The sequence below is a fragment of the Papio anubis genome, chromosome 11, assembly GCF_008728515.1.
Source record: "Papio anubis isolate 15944 chromosome 11, Panubis1.0, whole genome shotgun sequence".
NCBI lineage: Eukaryota > Metazoa > Chordata > Mammalia > Primates > Cercopithecidae > Papio > Papio anubis.
The window spans coordinates 30,819,009-30,841,769 of record NC_044986.1 but is presented as its reverse complement, the minus strand read 5'-3'; the positions used below and the strand labels follow the sequence as shown (position 1 = coordinate 30,841,769).

The 22,761-nt window shown below is 54.0% G+C and overlaps 1 protein-coding gene across 5 annotated transcripts in view; it reads left to right on the top strand.

Annotated features, from left to right (window-relative positions):
* SUFU (SUFU negative regulator of hedgehog signaling) overlaps positions 1-22,161 on the top strand; it is a 132,478-nt gene extending 110,317 nt beyond the window's left edge. For 2 of the 5 annotated variants that reach the window (XM_009215262.3, XM_009215261.3), the window contains exons 9-13: positions 4,324-4,458; positions 6,366-6,504; positions 15,958-16,026; positions 17,454-17,579; positions 18,792-22,161. In XM_009215262.3, coding sequence (XP_009213526.2) covers positions 4,324-4,458; positions 6,366-6,504; positions 15,958-16,026; positions 17,454-17,579; positions 18,792-18,881 — 559 coding nt within the window. In that variant the 3' untranslated portion in view covers positions 18,882-22,161. Of the gene's footprint in view, positions 1-4,323; positions 4,459-6,365; positions 6,505-9,440; positions 9,481-12,483; positions 12,489-14,636; positions 14,721-15,957; positions 16,027-17,453; positions 17,580-18,791 lie in introns of all 5 variants that reach the window. The other 3 variants (XM_003904190.4, XM_009215263.3, XM_031652112.1) reach the window with 2 other exon arrangements.
* Positions 22,162-22,761: the final 600 nt, after the last annotated feature.

Here is a 22,761-nt window from a genome sequence, read left to right as displayed (position 1 = left end):
CAGGAGTGCAGTGTGAGTTGGTAGTATGAGGAGGTTACAAATAATAGATAATTCGATGACAGTTTTAATAGAAATAAAATGTCCCAAACAAGAGAGATCATAGTCCCTCTGTGATCTGCACTGGTGAGGTCACATACTATGTTTACTGCCACACACGACACTTCACTTCTGGATGGGACACTCACACTGACAGGTTAGAATGAGCCCAGGGGAGGTGACTTGAATGGATGGAGAATTTCAGAATCTTATCAAGAATCTAGTTAAAAGTTAGGGCCACAGATAGTAGAAAAAGAAACTTGGTGGGAAGTGAGAGCAGCCTCAGGGGTTGGAAAGGCTGTTATGGGAAGATGGATTCAGCTCACTCTGGGCAGCTTGAAGAACAGCGGTTTGAGAATCGCAGGAAGGCGGTTGTGCTCTGTAGAAGGAAGAGAGCCCTGGCATCACCTCCCTCCGTAGAGCAAAGGCCTCAGTGTTTTTTTGCACTATGATTGGGCCTTTCCAGAGCACCAGTGGTTGACCAAAGCCTGTAGGGTCCTCTCAAGGAGTCAGGAGCACTTTCAAGCCCCATCTCAGAAGTACTCTCTCCCAAGCTCTGGGCAAGAACCTTTGTTTAGCAGGGAACTGGCCTGGCCAGAGGCAGTTGGATTCTGGGCCCAGGATAAAGGCAAACAAGTTTTCGTTAAGCCATTGACATTTTTACAGGAGGAGCAGATAGACTTTTAGAGGCAGCCAGCTAACGTCAACACATTAATACACTTGTCAGATGTATTATGAGCACCTACTACATCCCAGGCACTATTAGATGCCTCATCTGAGTCATCCCATTTAGTCATAATGACCTATTGTTATTTATTCTTGTTAAGAGGATACCAAAGCTCAGAGAGAAGTTAAGCCCAATGTCACATAAAACTGGAACCCAGAACTTAAGCTGTTAGCCACTCTGCCTCCTGGAGCACAGCCTTGGCCCTGTGCCTCTGGCAGTCACCAGCGGGTATGAGCTGTGCCTCCCTGTGAGCCCCTCTCCCTTCCAGCCCCCAAAGCCATGCCTTCCCCTCCACTGGGAACTCAGGGAGAAAACAGCCCAGCTGAAAAACTAGGCCATGCTGCCGAGCACACTACTCATTTTTTTATGACTAAGATGAAGCTGACAACCATGCAAAACATTGCAAACCTGTGTCGGCTGCAGATTTAATACCTAACCCAGCCCACACAAATAATTCATGCTTCTGCATCAATGTCCAGAAGAAACAAATCAGCAAAAAGCTGGGTTCTTTTGTGTGTGTGTGTGTGTGTGCGCGTGCACATGTGTGTGTGTCTGTGTATGTGTTGTGTGTAGCAGCCACGTTTCCATCAAAGCAGCATGCCGGAAATACCCAAGCTCCAGGACTGCAGATCTAGCATTTTGCAATTTTTTTTTTCTCTTAAAAGATTAAAGTATGGTTTCAAATGATGGAAGGTTGGTGGGAGGTGTAAATGTGGGCACTTGTCACATTAATTCTTCAGATGATTAAGTTCTTTTCCATTTCTTTAAAGCTGTTTGCAGTTGGGTTTGATGTCCTGGTTCTGGGTGAGTGTGTTGTGGCAGTTACCAAGGTGACTTTAGCTGACTTTCAACAATTTATTTTTCCCTCCAGCTTGAGACGTCTGTAGCCCTGTATGCTGTTGATTGTTTTCTGCAAGCCCCCACCCCACCTCCCATTGCTATTCATCAGCATTTTTGCCTGCACCATAGAGGCTGGGATCCTCTAGCAGGCCCCGCCTGGACAAGCTAGGCCTCAGCCCCTTTCAGGAGGACGGTAGTGTGTTTGGAGACAGGAACCGGTGGTAAGAGATGGCACAGGGGAGTGATTGTGAGAGTCACCCCCTGGTTCTTTTGCTTAAACTCACTCTGAGCCCTTTGGCTTGTCACCTCACCTCTGTGAGCCTCAGTTACCTCCACTGTGAAAGAAGGCTTGACAGCGCAGCCTACTTTGTGCTTGCTGGGAGGAATCAGCGAGTGAACCTATGGCCTTAGCAGAGGGTTGGCACAGAGTAAGGGCACAGGAAACATGGCTCAGGAAACACTGCTTCCTGAGTTCTGCTCTTGTTTGGGCCCTGAGGGCACCCTGTGTCTCCACTGAGTCCTCACCTGTTGCTGCTGCCTCCCTCTGAAGGAAGGGAGGTGCAGTGGCCCTGGTGGAAGGGAAAGAGAGTTGGTCGGAAGTCTGAGGCTTCGATCAGAAGTCTGACGCACGGTGAGCGGGGACGCGTCACCCGCTCTCTTTTGTAAAGGAAAGAGGTAGATTAAACAACCTCAGAGTTTCCTTCCAGTCCTGAATACTGTGACCCTCTTGGCCATAGCATTTGTCTCCTTCACAGATCTTGTGCAAGGGTGAAGCCAGGGGAAAAGGCAGTTTTAGAGCTGGCTTTAGGAAGGCAGAGGAAGGGACCGCTTTGTGAAGGAACAGTCAGATCCGGGGGTGAGTCCTCACAAAGACAAGGCCAGCAGGCAGGCACGGCCCGTGACCTCAGGGGCATGTCTAACCCACTGCTGCTGCAGGGCCGTCCTCTGTCTTTTGCCTGTGGACCCTATACCTTCCCCTGAGGAGGTGCCCTGCCTGTCAGGGTGCCACCCTGGCTGCAGGCCCCAGCACCTAGCCCCGCAGCGTGTAAGGAGGTTGGGCCTGCCTCTCAGTGGCTGTCCAGCTGTCATCCTGGGTGGCTTCTGCCTGCCACTTGAATGATAAATAACTGGAGCTTCTCACCCAGTTTTTGATGGACACTTGGGGAATTGTTCTGAGATTCACAGCCCAAACCAGGATCCGGCCTTTTGAATAGAATCAGTGGGTAACTCTTATTTCTGGCTGAGGCAGATTTGAGAGGTTGTCAGTGGGGGCAGCTGAATTTGAAAGAGCAAATCTTAGAATGCAAAGGGACCCTGTGACCCAGCCGTGGGCCTCACTGTTGGTGGGAAGCAAGCAGGAGGGAGTGTGAGGCAGCAGTGACAGCTCACCATGCCAAGGCCACAGTCAGGAGGAATCTGGTACAGGCTCCTGGGGCCTTAAAGCCCAGCAGGGCGGGAGCCCGGTTCTGCTTTCCAGCCAATCCCACTGGTCTGACTCCTAAGAGCCCAGCTTGTACTCAGCAGCACAGATTGTATCACCCTCTGGTTAGATGAAGGGTGTGAATGTCCCTGCAGCTCCTGGCTGTTGGCGGAATGTACATCCTCAGAGCCTTCAGGGTCAGCTGGACAGAAACTCTTGGAGCTGCGCATCTCATGGTGCTCAGAGTTAGGGCTCGGAGGCTCCAGGGCAGGAGAGGAAGGGCTCCCAGAAGCTCCTGCTGATCACAGGAAAAGACAAGGCACTGTGCCATATACTTTAATACAGAATGTTGGGGTCGGGCACAGTGGCTCACGCCTATAATCCCAGCACTTTGGGAGGCCGAGGCGGGCGGATCACCTGAGGTCAGGAGTTCAAAACCAGCCTTGCCAGCGTGGTGAAACCCTGTCTGTACTAAAAATACAAAAAAATTAGCCGGACATGATGGCAGGTCCCTATAATCCCAGCTACTTGGAAGACTGTGGCAGGAGAATCGCTTGAACCTGGGAGGCAGAGGTTACTGTGAGCCAAGATCGTGCCACTGCACTCCAGCCTGGGTGACACAGTGAGACTCCATCTCAAAAAAAAGACTGGGTGCTGTGCCTCACACCTATAATCCCAGCACTTTGGGAGGCCAAGACGGGTGGATCACCAGAGGTCAGGAGTTCGAGACCAGCCTGGCCAACATGGTGAAACCCCATCTCCACTAAAAAGACAAAAATTAGCCGGGCATGGTGGCGGATGCCTATGATCCCAGCTAAGGCCGGGGAATTGCTTGAACCCAAGAGGCAGAGGTTGCAATGAGCCGAGATTGCGCCGCTGCGCTGCAGCCTGGGTAACAGAGCAAGACACCATCGCAAAAAAAAATAGAATGTTGGCCAAAGATGCAGGCTTTATAGAACCAGACCTACCTGAGACCGGATCTCAACTCTGCCCACTCCCTGGCTGTGCAACCTGTGCAAACTACCTAGCCTCCCTGATCCCCAGTCCCTCCTCTTTAAAAAAAAGAGAGAATGGTGGCAGCCATTTCTTGGGGGCATTGTGAGGAGCAGCCAGTCAGTGAGAAGTGCTTGATGCAGTGGCTGGTGCTCGCCAGGCATATACAGAATGGTGGCTGTCAGCATCATTATCATCAGTCACCATTATTGTCTTTATTACTCAGGAGCCCAGCTGGAGACTCCCATCTTGCTCCTCCCTGAGCTTTTCACCTTGTGCTGAACTTTTTCCTGTGCTTGCTTCACAGGAGCCGCAAAGACAGCCTGGAAAGTGACAGCTCCACAGCCATCATTCCCCATGAGTTGATTCGCACGCGGCAGCTCGAGAGCGTACATCTGAAATTCAACCAGGAGTCCGGAGCCCTCATTCCTCTCTGCCTAAGGTGAGCGAAGACAGCCCTGCCACACAGTTTACCCCACAGCACCCAGGTCAGCCTCCAGGAGGCACTTCAGAGCCTCCCCAGCCCCCTCCACCAGCAGGCGTCCTCCAGGGCCTCCAAGGAGCCACCAGGCCTGTCTCCCTGGTGAGGGTGAGGTACCTGTCAGCAGCCTACACACCTAAGCAGGCTGGGGCTCAGGGAGGGAGGAGAGCTACCCCACTTGGGGCCTGTTTAGGAGCCTGGGGACTGTGAACCAGCCAGTCGTCCCCATGTCACTGGGCCATGGGGTGTTCTCCTTGCCCAACCCTCTGGCTGGCCTAGGTGGTGAGAAGTCTGCCATCCTTCCTAGAGAAGGGCTCTCTTGTCTGCATCTCGTATCGAGCCCAGAGCAGCGCAGTCCCCAATGGGCCCAGCATTGTGGCCAGAGAGCCCCATTGGTCTCTGATTGCTTGCTTGACAGACCTTCCTCATTCGCAAGTTCTGGAGTCAGAATCCACAGGGAATAGGTGCTAAAGAACTCTCCTTTATCCAGAGAAGTGTTCCTCAGCCCTGTTCCCCTTAGGAAGACTCTGTGACCCAGGGAGTCTCAGGTGCCCCCAGCCACCCACAAGCCCAGAGCAGGGATGGCAGGGTCCCCAGTAGCACTGGTTTGTCAGGGCGGAGTTGGGTGGGTTGGGCTCTATTTTCTCCTGCTTGCTGCTTTTCTCATGCAAAACACTCAGTTCTAAAACCTAGTGGCCAGCCCAGCAAACTCCTTGAGGGACCAGGAAGCCCAGCTGTGTCCCTTCTGCTTCTGTCCACAGTGCCAAAAGCCCAGCCCAATGGCCAGAACTCAGCTCTATGCTCAGGGCTGCTGCACGGCTGCATCTGCTACAGCTGGCTACCCCGCAGCCCTGGGGCTCCACCCACACTTTGAGCAGCAGAGGCACCAAGAGTACGTCTAAACTCACAGAACAGTGACAGGGAGGAAGATATGGCACAGTAGGGACCCTCCCCACTGTCCCCAGCACCTGGGAGTGAGTTTGAAGGGTAACCAGCCTTGGCCAGCCACCCTGGGCAGCGGACAGATAGCAAGTGGCCAGAATGAACAGGACCTGGCGGGGTCTACCGCCATCCCACCACTACATCCTCCCTAGCCACTTCTCTGGCCAAGGCCCAGGGCCTTTCAACTGGTGAAGGGTTAATTGCAGGCAGCCTGAGAAGGCACAGGGCAGGTTCCACTTCCTTTGCTGATGGGCGGCTCTGCCCATTAGCTGCCCCTGCCTGCCACTCCCCCAGGTGTATTTCCAGACTAGGGATTAACAGTAACTTTTGTGGCTCCCTGAGTGACCCCACTTGGCTTCAACTTGCTTGCTTGCTTTTTTTTTGAAGATGTGCTATGGCCTTTGGGCCAGCCACTTAAATGTTATGGGAAAGCCCAGGAGCAGGTGGAAGATTCTGCCCTGGACACTGAAGTGTCCCACTGTGGAGGCACTATCCCATCGTCCCAGGGAAACTTGTCTAGACACTACCTCACCTCCGTCCCCCAAGGAGGGATGTGACCCCCTCTTACCTCTGGGCGTGACCTCAGCAATTGCTACCTTCCCTCTCTGGCCTCAGTTTTCCTAAGGGAGACAAGCTTGAATCTCTGCAGGATCTCTGCAGGGCTTTTGAACTCAGTGTTTTCTGCTAGCTTTGAGCACTTTGGAAGGATAACCTTAGATAATTTGTGAGAGGGGCTTCTCTTTGAAGGTGCTGAAATGAGCGTATTTAGATACAGTCCCCTATTGATGGACAGGTAGGGAGCCAGGAGAGCATGTACCTGGCCCGCAGACCATAGTCCCCACTGTCCCAGAGCTTTGGCCAGGCCTGCTGTGCTTGGAACTATTTCTAGGCCCAGCTCCTCACTGTCTCCATGTTCCCATTCCCAGGGGCAGGCTCCTGCATGGACGGCACTTTACATATAAAAGTATTACAGGTGACATGGCCATCACATTTGTCTCCACGGGAGTGGAAGGCGCCTTTGCCACCGAGGAACATCCTTACGCGGCTCATGGACCCTGGTTACAAGTGAGAAGGCCCTTTTTCTTCTCCCTCCTACCTTTCATAGACTCTTCCTTGCCCACCCCTCCTCTTCTCCCTTGGCAGCTCTTGGTGGCACCCCTTCCTGGGAGGCTGGTCATGAGCGCCTCTTGGATTCAGGGCCTGGGGCCTGTGTGTAGATGTGGAGTATAGATGCTGCTACCCACTCCAGCAGCTCTAGGAGCACTTCCTGACCTTCTCCTCCGTCACCTGAGACACAAGTGTTAACTTTCCAGGCCCTGGCTCTTGGTAATTCTGTTTCCCATGGAAATCCAGGTTGGAGGGATGTAAGACTTGCTGTACCCTGGGTAAACCAAGGTACAAGAACGCGAGGATGAAGCAAGATGGGAGGATGTGTGGAGGCCACTCTCCAATGGCTACATGGAAATCCCACCAGAATTCAGACAGTGGCATGTGTGCCTGGACCAGGGACTGGGCAGGCCTCAGTGGGGAGAGCCTCCCTTTCCCAGCCCACCCCTGATCTGACGGCCCTCCCATTCCTCCTGAGTTTGTGTGACCAGAGATCGGCTGGCTGGTCCACAGCACTTTGTCCTTCCTTTGCTCTTCTGGCTGGAGCGAGCTTCAGAGCTGATGCCAAGCAGGGTACTGGGGCCTCAGAGCCATAGGCCTCCTTCCAGCCCCCACCCTGTCCCGGGTCTCTAATGGGTGCTCAGCCTGCTCCACCACACTCCCGATTATCTTGGAGGGACAGCATCCTTTTTTGGCATTTGTTTGTTTGTTGGGGGTGGGGAGAGGATTGAACGCTTTACCTCACCTCACTCACGAGTATCGAGAAAGGGAACCTGACCCTAAACCTAAAGGTGGCCATACCTGGTTTGTGATGTATTGGAGAGGCATGTGGCATTACAGTAGAGGGGAAGAGAATGATGCTGGGTTTGTGGGTTTCACCCAGTCTGGGGAGTCTGTGAAGCATATGTACTCAATACAGACACATTTTTTGTCCCTGCATGTCTACAGAATTTCTCCTCCTTCAGGCCAGCCCCCTCTTCTCCCCCCACCACCAAAATACTAACCCTTAATTAAAACAAACAGCAAACAAAGGACACCAACCACACTCCCCAGACTAAGCCGAGATAGAAATGGAAGCTAGTGCTTTAGGGATATTGTGTTCCATAAATTATCTTGCCTTTTTCCACTGTTGTTATTATATCGTTTCATAACAAAATTACTTTGAACCATAAAGTTATAAATACATTTTAAAAGTCCCACTTGGTAACATTAGATTTCTGTCCATGTGGTGTTGGTAGTTACTGTAACAAAAGCTGTGAAGTGTAATATTTGAAATTAGCCCAGCACAAGTGGAAAGGGCCTCCCCTAATTCCCTACCCCCAGCCATGTCCTGGGCTGCTGCCTCTGCCCCTGTGGAAAACAGGGAAGGAGCAGGCCTGTCTCCTGGGCGGAGCTGCTGAGGAGGCTGGAGGTAAGGACAAGCCCCTGAGAGTTCACAGGTCATCATTCGCAAGTGTCCTCAGGTAGCGTGTGTGTGTGTGTGTGTGTGTGTGTGTGTGTGTGTGTGTGTGTGTGTAAGGTTCAAGCACGTTTTCCTGGGACAGTCGGGACTGGGGCCTCCCCGAACTGCAGAATACATTCCACCCAGTTATGTTTCACATCCTCAGCTCTGAACCTATCCTCGGAGCTCTGCCCTCCCCTCCTGGAATGTCTTTCTGCCCTCCAATTTTCAGCAGCTCAGGAACCTTGGCCCCAACAGGACTGGGCAGATGTCCTATTGCCCCTCAGTCCTCTGAATGCCCTTTGGACCCAACCCCAATTGCCCAAGCCCCTGACCCCCTAGCTTCTGGGGTTCCCACTCCCAGTGCCACAACCCCCTCACCTCCCTGGCAGCCCCTCAGCGAGCCTGAGGCCCAGCACCCGCTGGCTCCCCAGCACATGGTCCCCTCCCATGGGCTGTTGCCCAGGGAACCGGGGCGCGGTGGGAACGAGCTGCTGGCCTCGGCATGTTTCAATAAAGTTGCTGTGCTGGGAGCTGCTCAATCAAAGGCCTGTGTTATGGGCTCATTAGTGTGGTCCACCACGGGGCCGGCTCACAGGAGAGCTCCTGGGAAGGCTGGCGGAGGCCCCACACCCCAAGCACCCACCCTTGATCACCGAGGGGTTTCTCAGGCCCTTTCCAAGGAGCCCTGGGAAACCCTCTGACCCTGCCCCCAGCTGGATTCTCAGCGGTGGAGCCAACACCCACACCAGCCCTCCTCCCCCTGCCAGGCAGTCAGCACTTTCTGCCTCTGACTGCCAGCCAGCCGCCCCTGTTAGGGTCTTGCCACTGTGGTCACAGGCAGCTCCCTTGCTTGTGGGAACCTGGACTTGTAATTACTTGTGGGCCTCTAGGTCTCCCTCTGGGGCTGGCTGTCTCCGTGGGAGTCTGCAGGACCTCCTAGAGGCCTGGGGTTAGACTTGCAGTCGCCAGTGAGGGCCACTCCCCTCGGCCAAGGAGGGCCATAGGCTCCTCAGGAGGGGACCCCAGCACAGAGAGGCCCACCTTTGCTCCCTGCAAGCGTCTCTTGCTCACGCCCCCAGGGTTCCAAGGTGTCTTCTGGGCCTTGTGTGCCCAGGCCTGTTGGAGGCAGAGGAGTAGGAAGGAGCGAAATCCAATAGACCTAGGACATGAAGAGACCCAGTCTTCTGTTCTCTTAACTGCTGCCGGAACTCTGCCATTGGTCCCAGCTGCAACGGAGGGGCTAGGATGACTTTGTTACAGCAGCCTTGGAAGCCCTCACTCCCAGCCTTGGCACCTTGTTCTGGCCACCAGCCCAGGCCTGTTATCTCTTGGGAGGAAGCATGGCAGAGACACCCTGCAGGGGGAAGAGTAACAAAGAGAGGCCGAGAGGAAAAGGTAGAAGGTTTGGGAACCCGAGCCCCTTTTCGGAGCCTGTGGAATGGCCCCAGAGAGGCCTCCACACCCACCTGCTCCCTCACCTTCCCCCATCTGTCCAGACCCAGGAGAGTCAGGGCCCCAGCATGTGACAAAGCAGGGCTGTCTGCAGACCAGGTGGAGCACAGTGGACACTCCCTGCTTTATGGAGGATCTGGGGGTGCAGGAGGCCAGCACCAGTTCCACAGGCTTTCACTTTCCAGGGAACAGCACCTTGACTCCGTCTGCCCTGCCATTTGCTGTTTTCATCCTTGCTGAGACTGTAAAGCTTATCAGCCAACTCCAGGGCTGTAAGGGAGGCTTTTCAGACCCTGGGAGGGGGCCTGCCAAAGTCTGCTCCTGCACCTCCTTCCCCCCAGCATTCCTTACCCTGGTGGCTTTAACAAGCCTCTTTCCCTTGAGCCTGTCAACACTGGACTGTTAGTCTTCTGAGCGGGAGCCCGGCCCAGAGCTGAGTCGTTCATCCGTCCCCAGCCAGGGTTGATCTGAAGGGGGATAAGTCTTAGCCCCAGCGGTCACATAGAGGTCACATCACCAAATATGAGAATATTGTTGTAGGCCCCACAATGCTTTCTCAGCTGTGTGGTGTCTGACAGCTCACCCAGGTGGCGCCTCCAGTCCCAGGCATTCTCTGCCAGCCCTGATGGGAAGCCCCAGGCGTGGGAGAAGACGCCCAGCAGCTGTTCCAAGTGGGCTCTGCTGCTCCAGGCCAGGCTTAGGAAGGTGCTGCCGAGCTCTCCTCTAGACAAGCCCTGCCTTCTGCCACCCATTTGGATGTTGTGTAGAAGATGACTTGGGAATCCCCAGCCCATGCCCTGGGCACCTCCTCTTTGGTGCCTCTACTGTTCCTCCTTCCATGGGTGAACCCAGCCATACTTATTCTCCCTGGAGACCTTTGCTTGGACTGCCCCAGAGACCTTGTTGTCCAGGGGAACACCCATTAAGATTTAGAGCCCAGCAATGCTCGTGGGGAGGTACCCTTCCTTGTAGGAAAGGACTGTGATGCCCCACTGTGTCCCTGGCATCCCACAGCCAAAGCAGGAGTCTGAGCCTGCTTCTGCCACCAGAGCCAACTTTTCACTGCCCACTAAGAACGGGAAATGAGCGAGACCTGTGCCCACACTGCAGCCCGCTACCTGCTGCACCACACGCCTCTGCCTCTGACCTGGGAGGAGGGTGTTCTCCAGGCTGTTTTCTGGCTTTTGTCTGGCCTGTGGAGTAGCGGTGGGAGGGAAGGGACGCAGACAGGACTGCTTCCCCGTCCCTGCCTCCTCCACTGCCATCGTGGGTGCCAGAGCAGCTCCTTGGCAGGCTCTTCCACTGTAAACAACACATTTCCTTCCCTGAGAGGAGGAAAGGGAGGGAAAAGAAAGCCAAACTTGTCGGGAAGCAAGAACAACGTGTCAACATGAAGAACAAACAAGGCCCTGGACAAAGTGTGGATTGTCATACCAAGGGGAAGGAGTGGGCATTGTCAGCCACTCTTTGCAGACTCAGAAATATCATTGACCACAGACATCTGAATCGGCGTCAGATCTGCAGCAGCTGGGCCCCTGCCTGCAGCGCAGCCTGGCTTGCCCAGGGCAGGCACTGACACAAGATCACTTTTTGGGTTCCTTTCTGGAACTTGCTGGGACTTGGGGAATTGGGAGGTTGTTGACAATCCTCCTTCATCATCACCCAGCCAAGCTGGTTAAGGCAGCTGGTGTGAGCCCACTGGAGTAGCTGCTGGCCTAGATTCCAAGCCCCCCTGCCTGGCCAAAGGTGGGAACTGGGGGTAACCGGATCCATTGCTCCCCTCGCAGCTCAGCCAGTTTGATGGTAGTGGAGCTATAGCCACCAACTCACCCATACTGGTTAAGCCTGTGCCCAAACCCTCTTTCCCAGCAGCCCCCCACCATGATCTCCTGCGGCACCACTTAAAAATACAAGTGCCGGTCAGGCGCCATGTCTCACACCTGATATCCCAGTACTTTGGGAGGCCAAGACGGGTGGATCACAAGGTCAGGAGAATGAGACCATCCTGGCTAACACGGTGAAACCCCGTCCCTACTAAAAATACAAAAAAAATTAGCCAAGCGTGGTGGTGGGCGCCTGTAGTCCCAGCTACTCAGGAGGCTGAGGCAGGAGAATGGTGTGAACCCGGGAGGCGGAGCTTGCAGTGATTCAAGATCACGCTACTGCACTCTAGCCTGGGTGACAGAGTGAGACTCCGTCTCAGGAAAAAAAAAAAAAAAAAAAATTTAGCTGGGCGTGGTGGCACATGCCTGTAATCCCAGCTACTCAAGAGACTGAGGCAAGAGAATTGCTTGAACCCGGGAGGCAGAGGTTGCGGTGAGCTGAGATCACGCCATTGCACTCCAACCTGGGAAACGAGCAAAACTCCGTCTCAAAAAAATAAATAAATAAATATGCAAGGGCCTTGACCTTGACCCAGAGTATTCTGATTCAGGAGATGTGAATGGGGCCTAGCATCCCCTTATTTTCAGAAGCTTCCCAGGGGAGTGTGCTGCTCAGATTGATCGGGGGCCTTCCTCTCTTACTAGAGGGTCTCCTCCCTCTGAGGGCTGTTTGTGTACAAACATAAGTGTTTTCTGCCTGGCTCTTGGTAAACGCAAATATCAGTGAGTGCTGTTATCAATATTATTTCTACTGCTACTTTCTGGGCTAGTGAACTGGCAAGATGTATGTATTCACTAGGCTGGCCTGGGAATTTGCCCCACTGCACTCACTTGGGAACCATCTCTGGGCATGGTTTACCCTCCTTTTTAGTTGGCCAGTCTGATTTTTTAGCAGTATCTGTGACTCTCACGTTTCTAGCCCTCTTAAGTTGAGCAGGTGGCCAGGAAATGTGTGGCTGGTGGAGGTTGGGACTGCTGATTTTCCAGGTCATTGGTAAAAACCAAAGCTTCCTTCATTTCCATCATCAGAAGACAGAGAAGTCATCCCCATCTATATAGGCTTCTATAGTTGGGGTGTCTTCCCAGACAGGAAAAGAGCATCCTCTACCACCATGAGGTCAGATAGCTGTTCCTCTAAAGTCCAGAGCCTTGAGCCAGGTGCGGTGGCTCATGCCTGTAATCCCAGCACTTTGGGAGGCCAAGGTGGATGGATCATTTGTGGTCAGGAGTTCAAGACCGGCCTGGCCAACATGGCGAAACTCCGTCTCTACTGAAAATATAAAATTTAGCCAGACATGGTGATGGTCACCTGTAATCCCAGCTACTCGGGAGGCTGAAGCAGGAGAATCGCTTGAACCTGGGAGGCGGAGGTTGCAGTGAGCCAAGATGGTGCCACTGCCCTCCAGCCTGGGTGACAGAGCAAGAGATTTCGTCTAAAAAGTAAAAGTCCAGAGACTTGACTCCTCTGGGTACCTACCCTTGGGCAAAGTGGGGATGATAGTCACCTCCCTAGCAGAACTGCCACAAGGATTCAATGAAATGACACTGATCAAGCTCTTAGCACGGCGCCTGGCACCTGGTGGAGGTACTGCTTCTGCTATTGGCCATTTTTACTGTCATTTTTATCATCACCATTCCCATTATTATTTGTGACAGAGCCAAGCATCTCTGTAGGGACCCAGTGAGCCTCAGGAGTGCCAAGCCCCAGAACTGCACAGGCTTTTCCCACAGTTGCATCACAAGGGCGAGTCTGTTACTCGGGAGAGCTCCCAGGAGCTGCTCCATCTTAGCTGTCTATCTCCAGTGTCCTGTTGATACGATCTGTTAACATTCTCAGCTCCAGGTCTGAAATATACAAAGAACAGAGCCTGTTTGTTCAATCCAACCTTCTAAGGTTTAACTCCCAAAGGAAATTAAATTAGGTGCCTGGAGCTGTGACAGTCTGTCGTGTTTCTTTGCAGAGAATGTCACCCTTAATATCATGCAGATCTCATGTATAATTTTTCCCCTTTAATTATTTTAAAATAACGTGAAGTTTCCAGCAGGAACCAGCAAATCACCAAAAGCAAAAATAGAGGAGCAACTAGGGTTTGTCCTCATTTTTGATCTGGCCATCCCCTCCCTGAACCGAGTCCAAAATAAGTCCATACACAGATGGTGCCGCGCATGGTGGTTGCTCTACTAAAAGCCACCATAACTCACCCTCTCCCTAGCACCAGTTCCAGACCTTTGTCAGAGGAACCAGCTTAGAAGTGAACTGAATGTTGGTGGCATTACGTTTCCTTGAAGAATAACTCTGGCATCTCACTGGGTGACCACAGCCCCTGTGAACCGTTGCCCCTCTTCCTGTCCTCCCTCCACCCCATCTCACCCCCAGCACTTGTTATAGTCCCATATCTATTTGCTGATCTGACAGAAGGTCCCTCCCTCCAAGTTATTTGTGAGTTAGAAATTAGCCCAGCCCAGACTGGAGCCATTGTAATATAATTGGGTTTTAGGTATGCTTGTGTTTGTGCTAGCATTTGCAGAGATGGCAACGAGCCCCGGAAATGCCAAAAATATGAATGTAACTTTTGTACTACTTGAGCAGACTGGTGATAACTGGTGGGGAAACTGAACTTTTGGGGAGGACACCCCTGGGATAAGAGAGTAGGAGGAGCAGGGGCTTAGGCTGTGAGAGGGAGTATGTGTATGACTGGAGTCTGAGCAGAGTCGGCCAGTCCCACTTTGGGGAATTAGGAAGAACTATAGGGGTGCACCTCCCCGAACTTTGCCAACTTTGCCTCTCCTGCTGTGTCTTGTCTCTGTCCTCGGTCGGGGCCCTAGCTCCTAGAACAGAGTTTGGTGAGGAGATGTGGACCAGTGGTCAGAGCTATTTTGTTCCTGCTATGGGCTTGGAGCCTGGGAAGGCTGGGTCTTTTGTCTCCCTGCCAACCAAGAGAGAGTTCTTGTCCCCGTGGGAAATGGACTGCCTTCATGCCTGTGTCCCTGGAAGGATGAATAGATGAGTCAGTGTCCTGGGGGTGAGAGTTCAGCATTCGGGAGCAGTACTCCAGGCACTAACTTGAGAGTCCAGACATGACCAGTATATGGTCTTAACCACTGACAAGCCGTGTGACACTGAGCAAATTACATAACCTGCCTTTGCCTCAGTTTCCTCACTTCCTCAGGAGACAGGGAGTGAGCAGTTAGCATGCCCGGTATGATGGCGGCTTTTCTGCTCACTTGGGGGTAGTGTTCTTATTTCTCACTGCCTCCTCCACCCCCATCCACTTCTTGCTTTGGAGACCTCTATCCTGCGAGCTCCTGAGCCGTCCTGTGTGCTCACCTTCCTTGTTACCTCACAGTGTGGAAACTTTTGTTCTTGGCAACTGACAATTCCCAGGGGAAACCTGGTGGGTATTTTTTCAAGTTCTCAATTCTCCTCCTCACAGAGAGGGTTTCCCCTCAGAGGAGCCCCTCACCTGGATCTTCACCCCGTTATCTTTCTTCCTTTGTGCCCTGCCTGGGTGCCCAAGGTGTACAGGAGGAGACAGAGTTGTGGCCTGGGGGTACAGAAGGCTCTGCAGTGGAGGGAGGCTGGGAGGCCCTGGGGACCAGGACAGGGAGGGGGAGGGGTGAAGGATGGGGTCAGAGTTGGAAGAGGAAAGGCATCCTCACCCAGGGCATGGTAGGGTGCAGACCTGGGATCAACTTGGCCTGGCTCTGCATAGCAGCCTGACCAGAGTAGGGGGTGGGGGAAAATGGCCCAGCAGATTGAGGAAGGCCTGGTTTTAAAGGCCCTGAGAGCCCTTGGACGTTGGTATTGGCTGTGAAAACTTCTTCAGCGATGAAGGTGGTGGTTGTGCCAGCCAAATAGTGGGGCCAGACTCAGCATCAAAGCGAGAGGCAATGAGGTGTCAGACTAGAACAGCAACGTGGAACACTGGGAGGTGACCTAGAGAAGAGGAATCTCAAAGAAGGCTGGAGGAACTTAGTGGCTGATCGAGCCCACCAGGGCAGGGGCTTGGGAGCTTCCAGTCTGGGAGGATCTAGCTACTGTGAATGGGAATGGAAGTTGGGAGTCCCTTTGTCATCTGTAAAATGAGAGATGTTGGTCCACAATCTCCAGATTCTCCAACTCAGACAATCTTGGATGTACCTTCCAGGGCACTTCCAGATTCCACACAGGGCTTGTATTCCAAATCCAAACAGATTCCTTTTGTCCTGCCATGGTGAGGGGGCAGAGGGGGATATGAGAGCCTGACTGGGCAGCAGCTTTAATTTAATTTTTTTTCCTTTTGATTTTTCTTTTTTATTCCTTTTTTTTCCCTGAGATTCCTTTTTACCAGCCTCACCAGTCTTCATTTCCCTTCTGGGAGCAGCATTCCCAGCCCTCCCAATGTCCTCCCTCCTCTCCCCATTGTCCCCCCCTTTCCTTCTATGCCCCAGTCTGATATTGCAGGGAGGTAAGGGTGTGGGGCAAAATGACAGTTGGGGACAGGCCTCAAACACTTCCCTCTGTCCCTTGCACAGATCACAGTGAGCTCGTCTCTCCTCCATGGTCAGAAGAGAGGTATAAAGCTTGGTGGTTGGCAAAAAGATCATACATTAAAAAAAATAATAATAAAAGCCTGCCTTGTGCCTTCACAGATTCTGTTGACCGAAGAGTTTGTAGAGAAAATGTTGGAGGATTTAGAAGATTTGACTTCTCCAGAGGAAGTAAGCTTGTTTGACCTTCCCTGACAACGGGTCCCATCTCTGGGACCGTGTGTGTGTGCTTGCGTGTGCGCGTCTGTGCATGCATGTGTGTGTGTACGTGTGTGCGTGTGTGCTTGCATGTATCTGTGTGGCTGCATCTGTGGGCTCCTCCCCAAGGTGCAGGGATAGGCTGGAGAGGAGAATGTAGATTTCTTTTCTGTTTCTATGCACTCTCACCATCCCCTGCCCTACCCCCAGCCCTTGTAAGGACACCCAGCAAATCGTCTGAATTGCCAGCTCCTGAGAGCCTCATTGAAGAGGAAGCCAGGGCCTTCAGGCTAGTATGAGTTCTCCCCAGCCCCTGCTGTTCCCTGGCAGGTTCTGAACAGAACACCCATGTCTGTTGCCAGAGAACATTCCACTGGGGAGTTCTGGTGGGCAGCAAGGGACTCCTGCCCTCGCCTTGGGCCACCCAGGAGCCACTCTCTCTTCTTCCTTCTCCAGCCATGAGCTGTCCCCTCTTAGTCTCCCTCTTCCAGCCCTGGCACAGAGCCGGAGGAGCTGGCAGGCCAGCTGTGGCTATGCCTTCTCTAGCTACTCCTCTGGGGTAGAGGAATGGAGTCCATAATCCCCTTTGTTTTTTCTCCCTTGTTCCCGGCATCCTCATTTGTGGGGACTTACCTCATCCTGGAAAGTCCCTTCCCCTCCCCCTGCTCCTGCCCCCAGCACCCCAGCGGGATGGGAGCCTTCCTGGCCTCAGTGCCCCATGGGTTAGTGAACATTAGCAGGCTGGCTGGGCCTCCGGAGAGCTCTCCTGGGCCCTGCCCTGCCTGTGGCAGAGACAGACCCTTCCCTTGCCCGGTCTGCCGGGAAATGTGCTTGGGGGAGAACTCCTTTGCCTCCCAGGGGCCAGGCTTTCTACCCAGAGGGAGGCCAGGCAGGAGCTAGGTTCCAGCCAGGGTTGGAGCTTCCAGATTCCAGGGCTCCCCGGGCTGTACCAGCTAGGACACAGTCCTCTGGTGTTCGGGAAGCTGAGGGGAGTGCACAGGGCAGGACTGTCCAGTCCAGGTCTCCAGGTGGACAGGAACTCCCCAGAGCCAGGGTCACCCCAGTAGAGCAGTGTCTCCTCTGTCCTCTGGGATGCAGCTTGAGAAATTTGTTCATTTATATATTCTAAAGCCATCAAGCACCCAGTCCGTGCCAGCCAATCAACCTCCACAAGTCTCTGGTCCCTGAGTCCCAGCTCCCCATTCAGTCAGACCAGAGCCAGCTGCCCAGAAGCGCTTCCGGAGAGGCCTTGTCGCACTGGGATGGCACTGTGCCAGGCTGCTGCTTTGAGCTTGGGGGCAGGAGGGGGACAGTCCAGGCAAGAGGAACAGAAGCCAGGGGGAGCAGAGGAAAGTAGGTCACTAAAAATGACTTTCTTCTTTTTTTCCTTTTCGGTCCAGAGGCTGTCCCCACACCCTGCCTCACTTGCCACTTTGGTCCTGGCAGAGACAGTCCCCCAGCAGAGGGAGCGAAGAGGGAGGCAGCCAGGAAGGGTTGGGCTTGTCTGCCTTCAGCCCCAACCCCAGGCAAGCTGAGAACACTGTTCTCTCCTTTCCACCCTGCCCTGACTTCTGGCCTAGCCAAGTTAGAAAGACAGACCCTGGGCTGGGCGCAGTGGCTCATGTCTGTAATCCCAGCACTTTGGGAGGCCGAAGCAGGTGGATCACCTGAGGTCGGGAGTTCGAGACCAGCCTTACCAACATGGAGAAACCCCGTCTCTACTAATAATACAATAGTTAGCCGGGCGTGGTGGCACATGCCTGTAATCCCAGCTACTTGGGAGGCTGAGGCACGAGAATCACTTGAACCAGGGAAGCAAAAGTTGCGGTGGGCTGAGATCGCGCCATTGCACTCCAGCCTGGGCAACAAGAGCGAAACTCCGTCTTAAAAGAAAAAAGACCTTGTGTCTAAGTTCCAGCATCAGTCCCAGGCAGTGAGCATTTATTGAGCACCAGCTGTGTACCAGACCGTATGCAAAATCCTACAGTAAAGAGGGAATAAGAGGCATCAGCCTCTTTCCCTTCCCCTACCAGAAGCTCCCAGGTGAACGAGAGAAACACAACTGTAGGCAAATCAGTGATTCCTGGGGTAGGGTGGGAAACATTTGGCTCTCCTTGGCCACCACTGGGAGCACTCTGAGGCTGGTAACCCTGGGAAGCGGTGCGAATGAACACGGGGAACAGGGTGGGGATTGGCCCCTCTTGAGGCTGCACCAGACCCAAGGAATCGCCTCAAGCCACACTTGTCCCACTCTTCTGCTCCCACCAAGGCTGCAAGTGTGTTTCTGACTTTGGGGCTGAACTGGGGTCTCCTTCCCTTGGGAGCCTTTGGCCAAGGCTACAGAGGACAGGTTCCAGGGTTCTTCCTGCACTAGCCTCGGAAAAAGAGGCCATGGCAGTGACAGAGTTCAGGCCACTTCCCCACAGCCTCCAGACCCTCCCCCAGCCCCCCATCCTCCAGCCCCAGGGCCTCAGGGAGCAGATTCCTTACATGCCTGTGGCCAGAGGCAGAACCAAGGAAGTGAGCAAGAGGGAGGTCAGCTTAGTGGAGAAAGGAGGAGAAAACGCCCTCCTCCAACCTGGCTCATTATTAGCAGGCCGTGGGGAAAGAAGGGGTCACCAACTCCAGCCGTTTGAGCCCAGCCTCCCACCTGGGACAGGCCTGGGCAGTCTCTAGAAAGAGCACAGTGGATTCTGCTAACCACTCACACTCCTGGTCTGTGCTTGCTCCCTCCACAGTTCAAACTTCCCAAAGAGTACAGCTGGCCTGAAAAGAAGCTGAAGGTCTCCATCCTGCCTGACGTGGTGTTCGACAGTCCGCTACACTAGCCTGGGCTGGGCCCTGCAGGGGCCAGCGGGGAGCCCAGCTGCTCCCCAGTGACTTCCAGTGTAACAGTTGCATCAATGAGATCCCCACAAATAAAAGGACAAGTGTGAGGAAGACTGCGCAGCACCACCCTGCAGCCCAGTGGGGTGCCGTGCACAGGCCACAGGCCCCCCACCTCACCTCCAGCTCAGGGGCCGCACCCCCCAGCTGCCTAAGCCCTGTGACTCATCAGGCCAGTGAGTGGGCAAATGCGGACCCTCCCTGCCTGCAGCCTGCACAGATTCTGGTTTGAGGTTTGACTCTGGACCCTGGCTGTGCCCCTAGGTGGAGACAGGCCTCATTCTCACCTACCCCCTGCCGCACAGCCCAGCAGGAGGGAGGCGGACAGCCAGGTGCAGAGTGCGTGGAGGCAATTCCTAGCTCAGCCCTGGAAGCCTTTGCTACTCAAGCTCCTCTGGCCACGGAACAATTCCTCTGATCATGTTTGGTTTTCTTCTTCTTCATCCCTATTTTATTTTGTAGAAACCGGATGGTATTTTATTGCTCTGCAAAGATGTCCAGAAGCCATGTATATAATGTTTTTTAAACAGAACTTGATTCCCCATCGAACTTTCGTATTCTCTGACAGAGGCCTGGGGCTGTCTCTCTCCTTGGGCTGCCACCAGAGAAGGTGCTTGGTGTTCGCCTGACAGCCCAGAGCCCTGGAGGAGCCGGCTGCACAGAGAGACTTTTCTTCCCAGCTGGGCCTGGTGGAGCCCAGGGCAGGGGGAGAGGAGAGACACTCCCTTGTGCAGCTCTTTGAGTCTGGTTTAGCCAGAGAGGGGTGCTACTGTTTTCCAAGTGAATGGGTCTCAAAGACTCGGTGACCCCAGCCTCATCTTCTAGGCCTTTTCCACCCAACCAGGCCTACCTGTGAGAGGGTGAGGTTCAGCACGTCACACACCATCCCCACTGTCACTCAGGGCCTGGGTTTCCAGCTCTGTAATCAGTCCTGTCCCATTTCCTCAGTCCCTGGGCCTCCCAGCCTTCAGGCTGCAGGGCTGGCTTACTAAAACTGAAAAATCCACCTCTCAACATCTCTTTCACTCTGGTTCTGCTAACACTGCTCTCTGCCGCCCTCCCATCCTCCCTGTATCCATTCATGCCCTATCTTTCATTCTCCACTCCTCATCCCGTCTCCTTTCTGGCATCCTGGCCTCTCATGGTCTTCAGCCCCTCACCCCCAGTACTGCAGATCTCAGTCTGCCTTCCAGAAGCCAGCCTATCTCTAGCCCATGGTTTTGGACTTCCTCTCGGGTTATCTCCCACTCCTGACCTGGAACCAGCAAGCCCCTTTCCTGCCTTCTTACCCCCACTTCTAGGGACAGGACTGCTGTAATACTTCAAGATCACTCTTTACACCTCTTCAAAGCAAAGTCATGACCATGCAGGGCTCCTCATTGCTCCCATCTGCCTCACTGCACATGCAGGCACCACCAGGGATGCCACAGGAATGCCCACAGGGTGCAGGACTCCACTGATGAGAGATCCAGTTAAAGAGCTGCCCCCAGGGGTATGAGGACACGAGCTGGGTTCTCCAGGGAGCAAGAGTTGAACCTCCATGGAGCCACTAGGCCTGGCCTCTTCTACACATCCCCAGGGCTATCTGGTTAACTCCATCAAGCTCAGAGTTGCAAGGCACATCAGCCTGGAGTATTTGGGAGAGACTGGCTCCAGGTCCCCACCAGCCAAGATGCAAGCCACTCAGGACCTGATGTCAGCAGCTGTGCCTCTACTGCCCTGAGGACTTCCCAGAGGGAGCCCTACTGGCCATCCCCCACCACAGCAGCCCTGCCCGTGAAGCTCTTGTCTTCTGACATTTCATAGGCAGAGAGGTGCCATCAGTTCGCCTCCATTCCTTGCCACGGTGACCAGCCTCTCCCTCAACTCTCTCTTGCTGGGGACCTGCCTGAGGGCTCCCTGCTGCAGTTTGCCCTGCTTCCATCTGCTGGGTGCCTCCATCGTTGGTTGGGTGGGGATGGGTCATTTTCTGAGCTAAGCTTTGTCATTAGTTTGTGAAGCACCTGGTCAGCAACTTGCCCCAGGCCTGGAGGGTCTTTGCGGACTGAAGGTAGACACCAGCCAGCATGGTGGCCCTGTTCTAGGGGAGCAGGGTAAGGCAGGAAGAAGTGGGTGAGCTCCGAGATGATGAGCACATGAAGCCTGTGGCCCCTTCGTACCCCCAATATGTCAGGAGCCTCACGCTCATCCAAGATCCTGCAGGGGCCAGGATCCATCTTACTGGCTCTGAGGCAGGACAGGGCATCACGCATCTCTGACCAGGCCTCCTTTCCCATGGGCATTGGTGCCTCCCAGAGGTTTCTCAGGCTGCTGGCTGGTGAGAGATGACCTTAAAGAAGATCAAGCCAAGCTGACCGTGGACCCTGCCCAGCACAGCTGCTGGCACAGGATGCTTGGTGAATGTCCCCTTTCCCTCCCTGCAGCTCTGTGGGAACCCCTGACCTTGTAGTGGGTGGAGGAGGTAAGGGGCCTCCCTCCCTAAATCTGCCTCTTCTGCAAGCTACTTGGAGACTTGCCTAGTCCTACCCACCCCTGCAGGTCCTGAGAAGGGCCTTTCCCTTTGCTGTTTGCCTGCTATATAAGGCAGGATCCTGTGGCTCCGCTGGCTCAGTGTAGGCTGCAGGAGGACCGCAGACTCGGCTGCAATTCTGAGGGGGGTTTGGGAGGCTTGTGCGAGGTCTCAGGCCTGTCTGGGGAGCTGGTGCCTCTTCCTGCCTGTATCTTTCTCTTCCAAGGGCAGTGCTCCAAGGCAGGGACTGGAGACGCCGAGGGGAGAGTCTAAAAGGGCTAGAGCATTTTTAAAAATAGACACAGGGTCTTGGGACTGGGGTTTCAGATTCAGTTGCAAGCAGGGAGAAAACCTGAAGGTTGGTGCCCCTATGGGGCTGACCAGTAGAGAATTTCCTTTACTGTATTTTTGTATCTGGTCTTCCCTCTCTGGCTTCTAGGACATCCGTGCCAGGTGAGGTGCCTGGGGTCCTGTTACAAGTCAGGAGCCCTGTAGAGAGACCCCTCCTTTTGTACAAGTACCTGAATGCTGCAACCAGCAGATTTTTGTAAAATTTTATATTAGTTTTTAATGTCAGTGGCGACTCGGTTCCTGGGGCTGCAGCCAGCCTGGGACTTTTGTAAGAATTTTTGGGTGACTCACTTAGATATCGTTTCCTTCTTGCCCCCTCTTCCTCTCTGTAATCTAAGTGCATTAAACATCTTTGCAGAAGTGCCTGGGTTGTGTGCTCATTTCAGGCTGCCGGGAGTAGTGGAGCAGGAAACCCGGGGCCCTGGCAGAGGGAGTGGGTTGTACTTAGCCACTTAGAAGCCAGGATGGAGGGAGGCCCCCAGGATTGTTGTCGAGAGTGGAGGAGGTGCCAGGGAGTTGGGATCACACAGCTGGTGGCTCTTCAGTCATGAAGAAATGACTTTGCAGGGACAGGCTCTCCCTCACTGGTCCTGAATTCCTCTAAGGTCAAGAGGGTAGGAGCGAGGAGCAGTCTGGGGAGATGAGGCGGTGGGAAAAGGCCCTCTCCCTGCCACTTCATCCCTCTTCTACCCTCCTCTCACCAAAAACCCCTTTTGCCTTAGGAAGAGGGGCCCAGACAGGTGAGGAGGGCAGGCCCTCCTCATCTCCTTCGGAGTCCTTGCCCCGGCTTCCAGCTCCTCTCACATGACATCTAAATTCTACCTCCTAATCCAGTGCCCAGGGGCAGGATCCAGATAGAAGGTCAATTCAGAACCGGCGACACCCACTGGGTGACACAGAGGCCAGCCCACCCGCCGTAGCAACTCCACTGGGCCTGGCAGCGGAGGGAGGTATCGGGTATA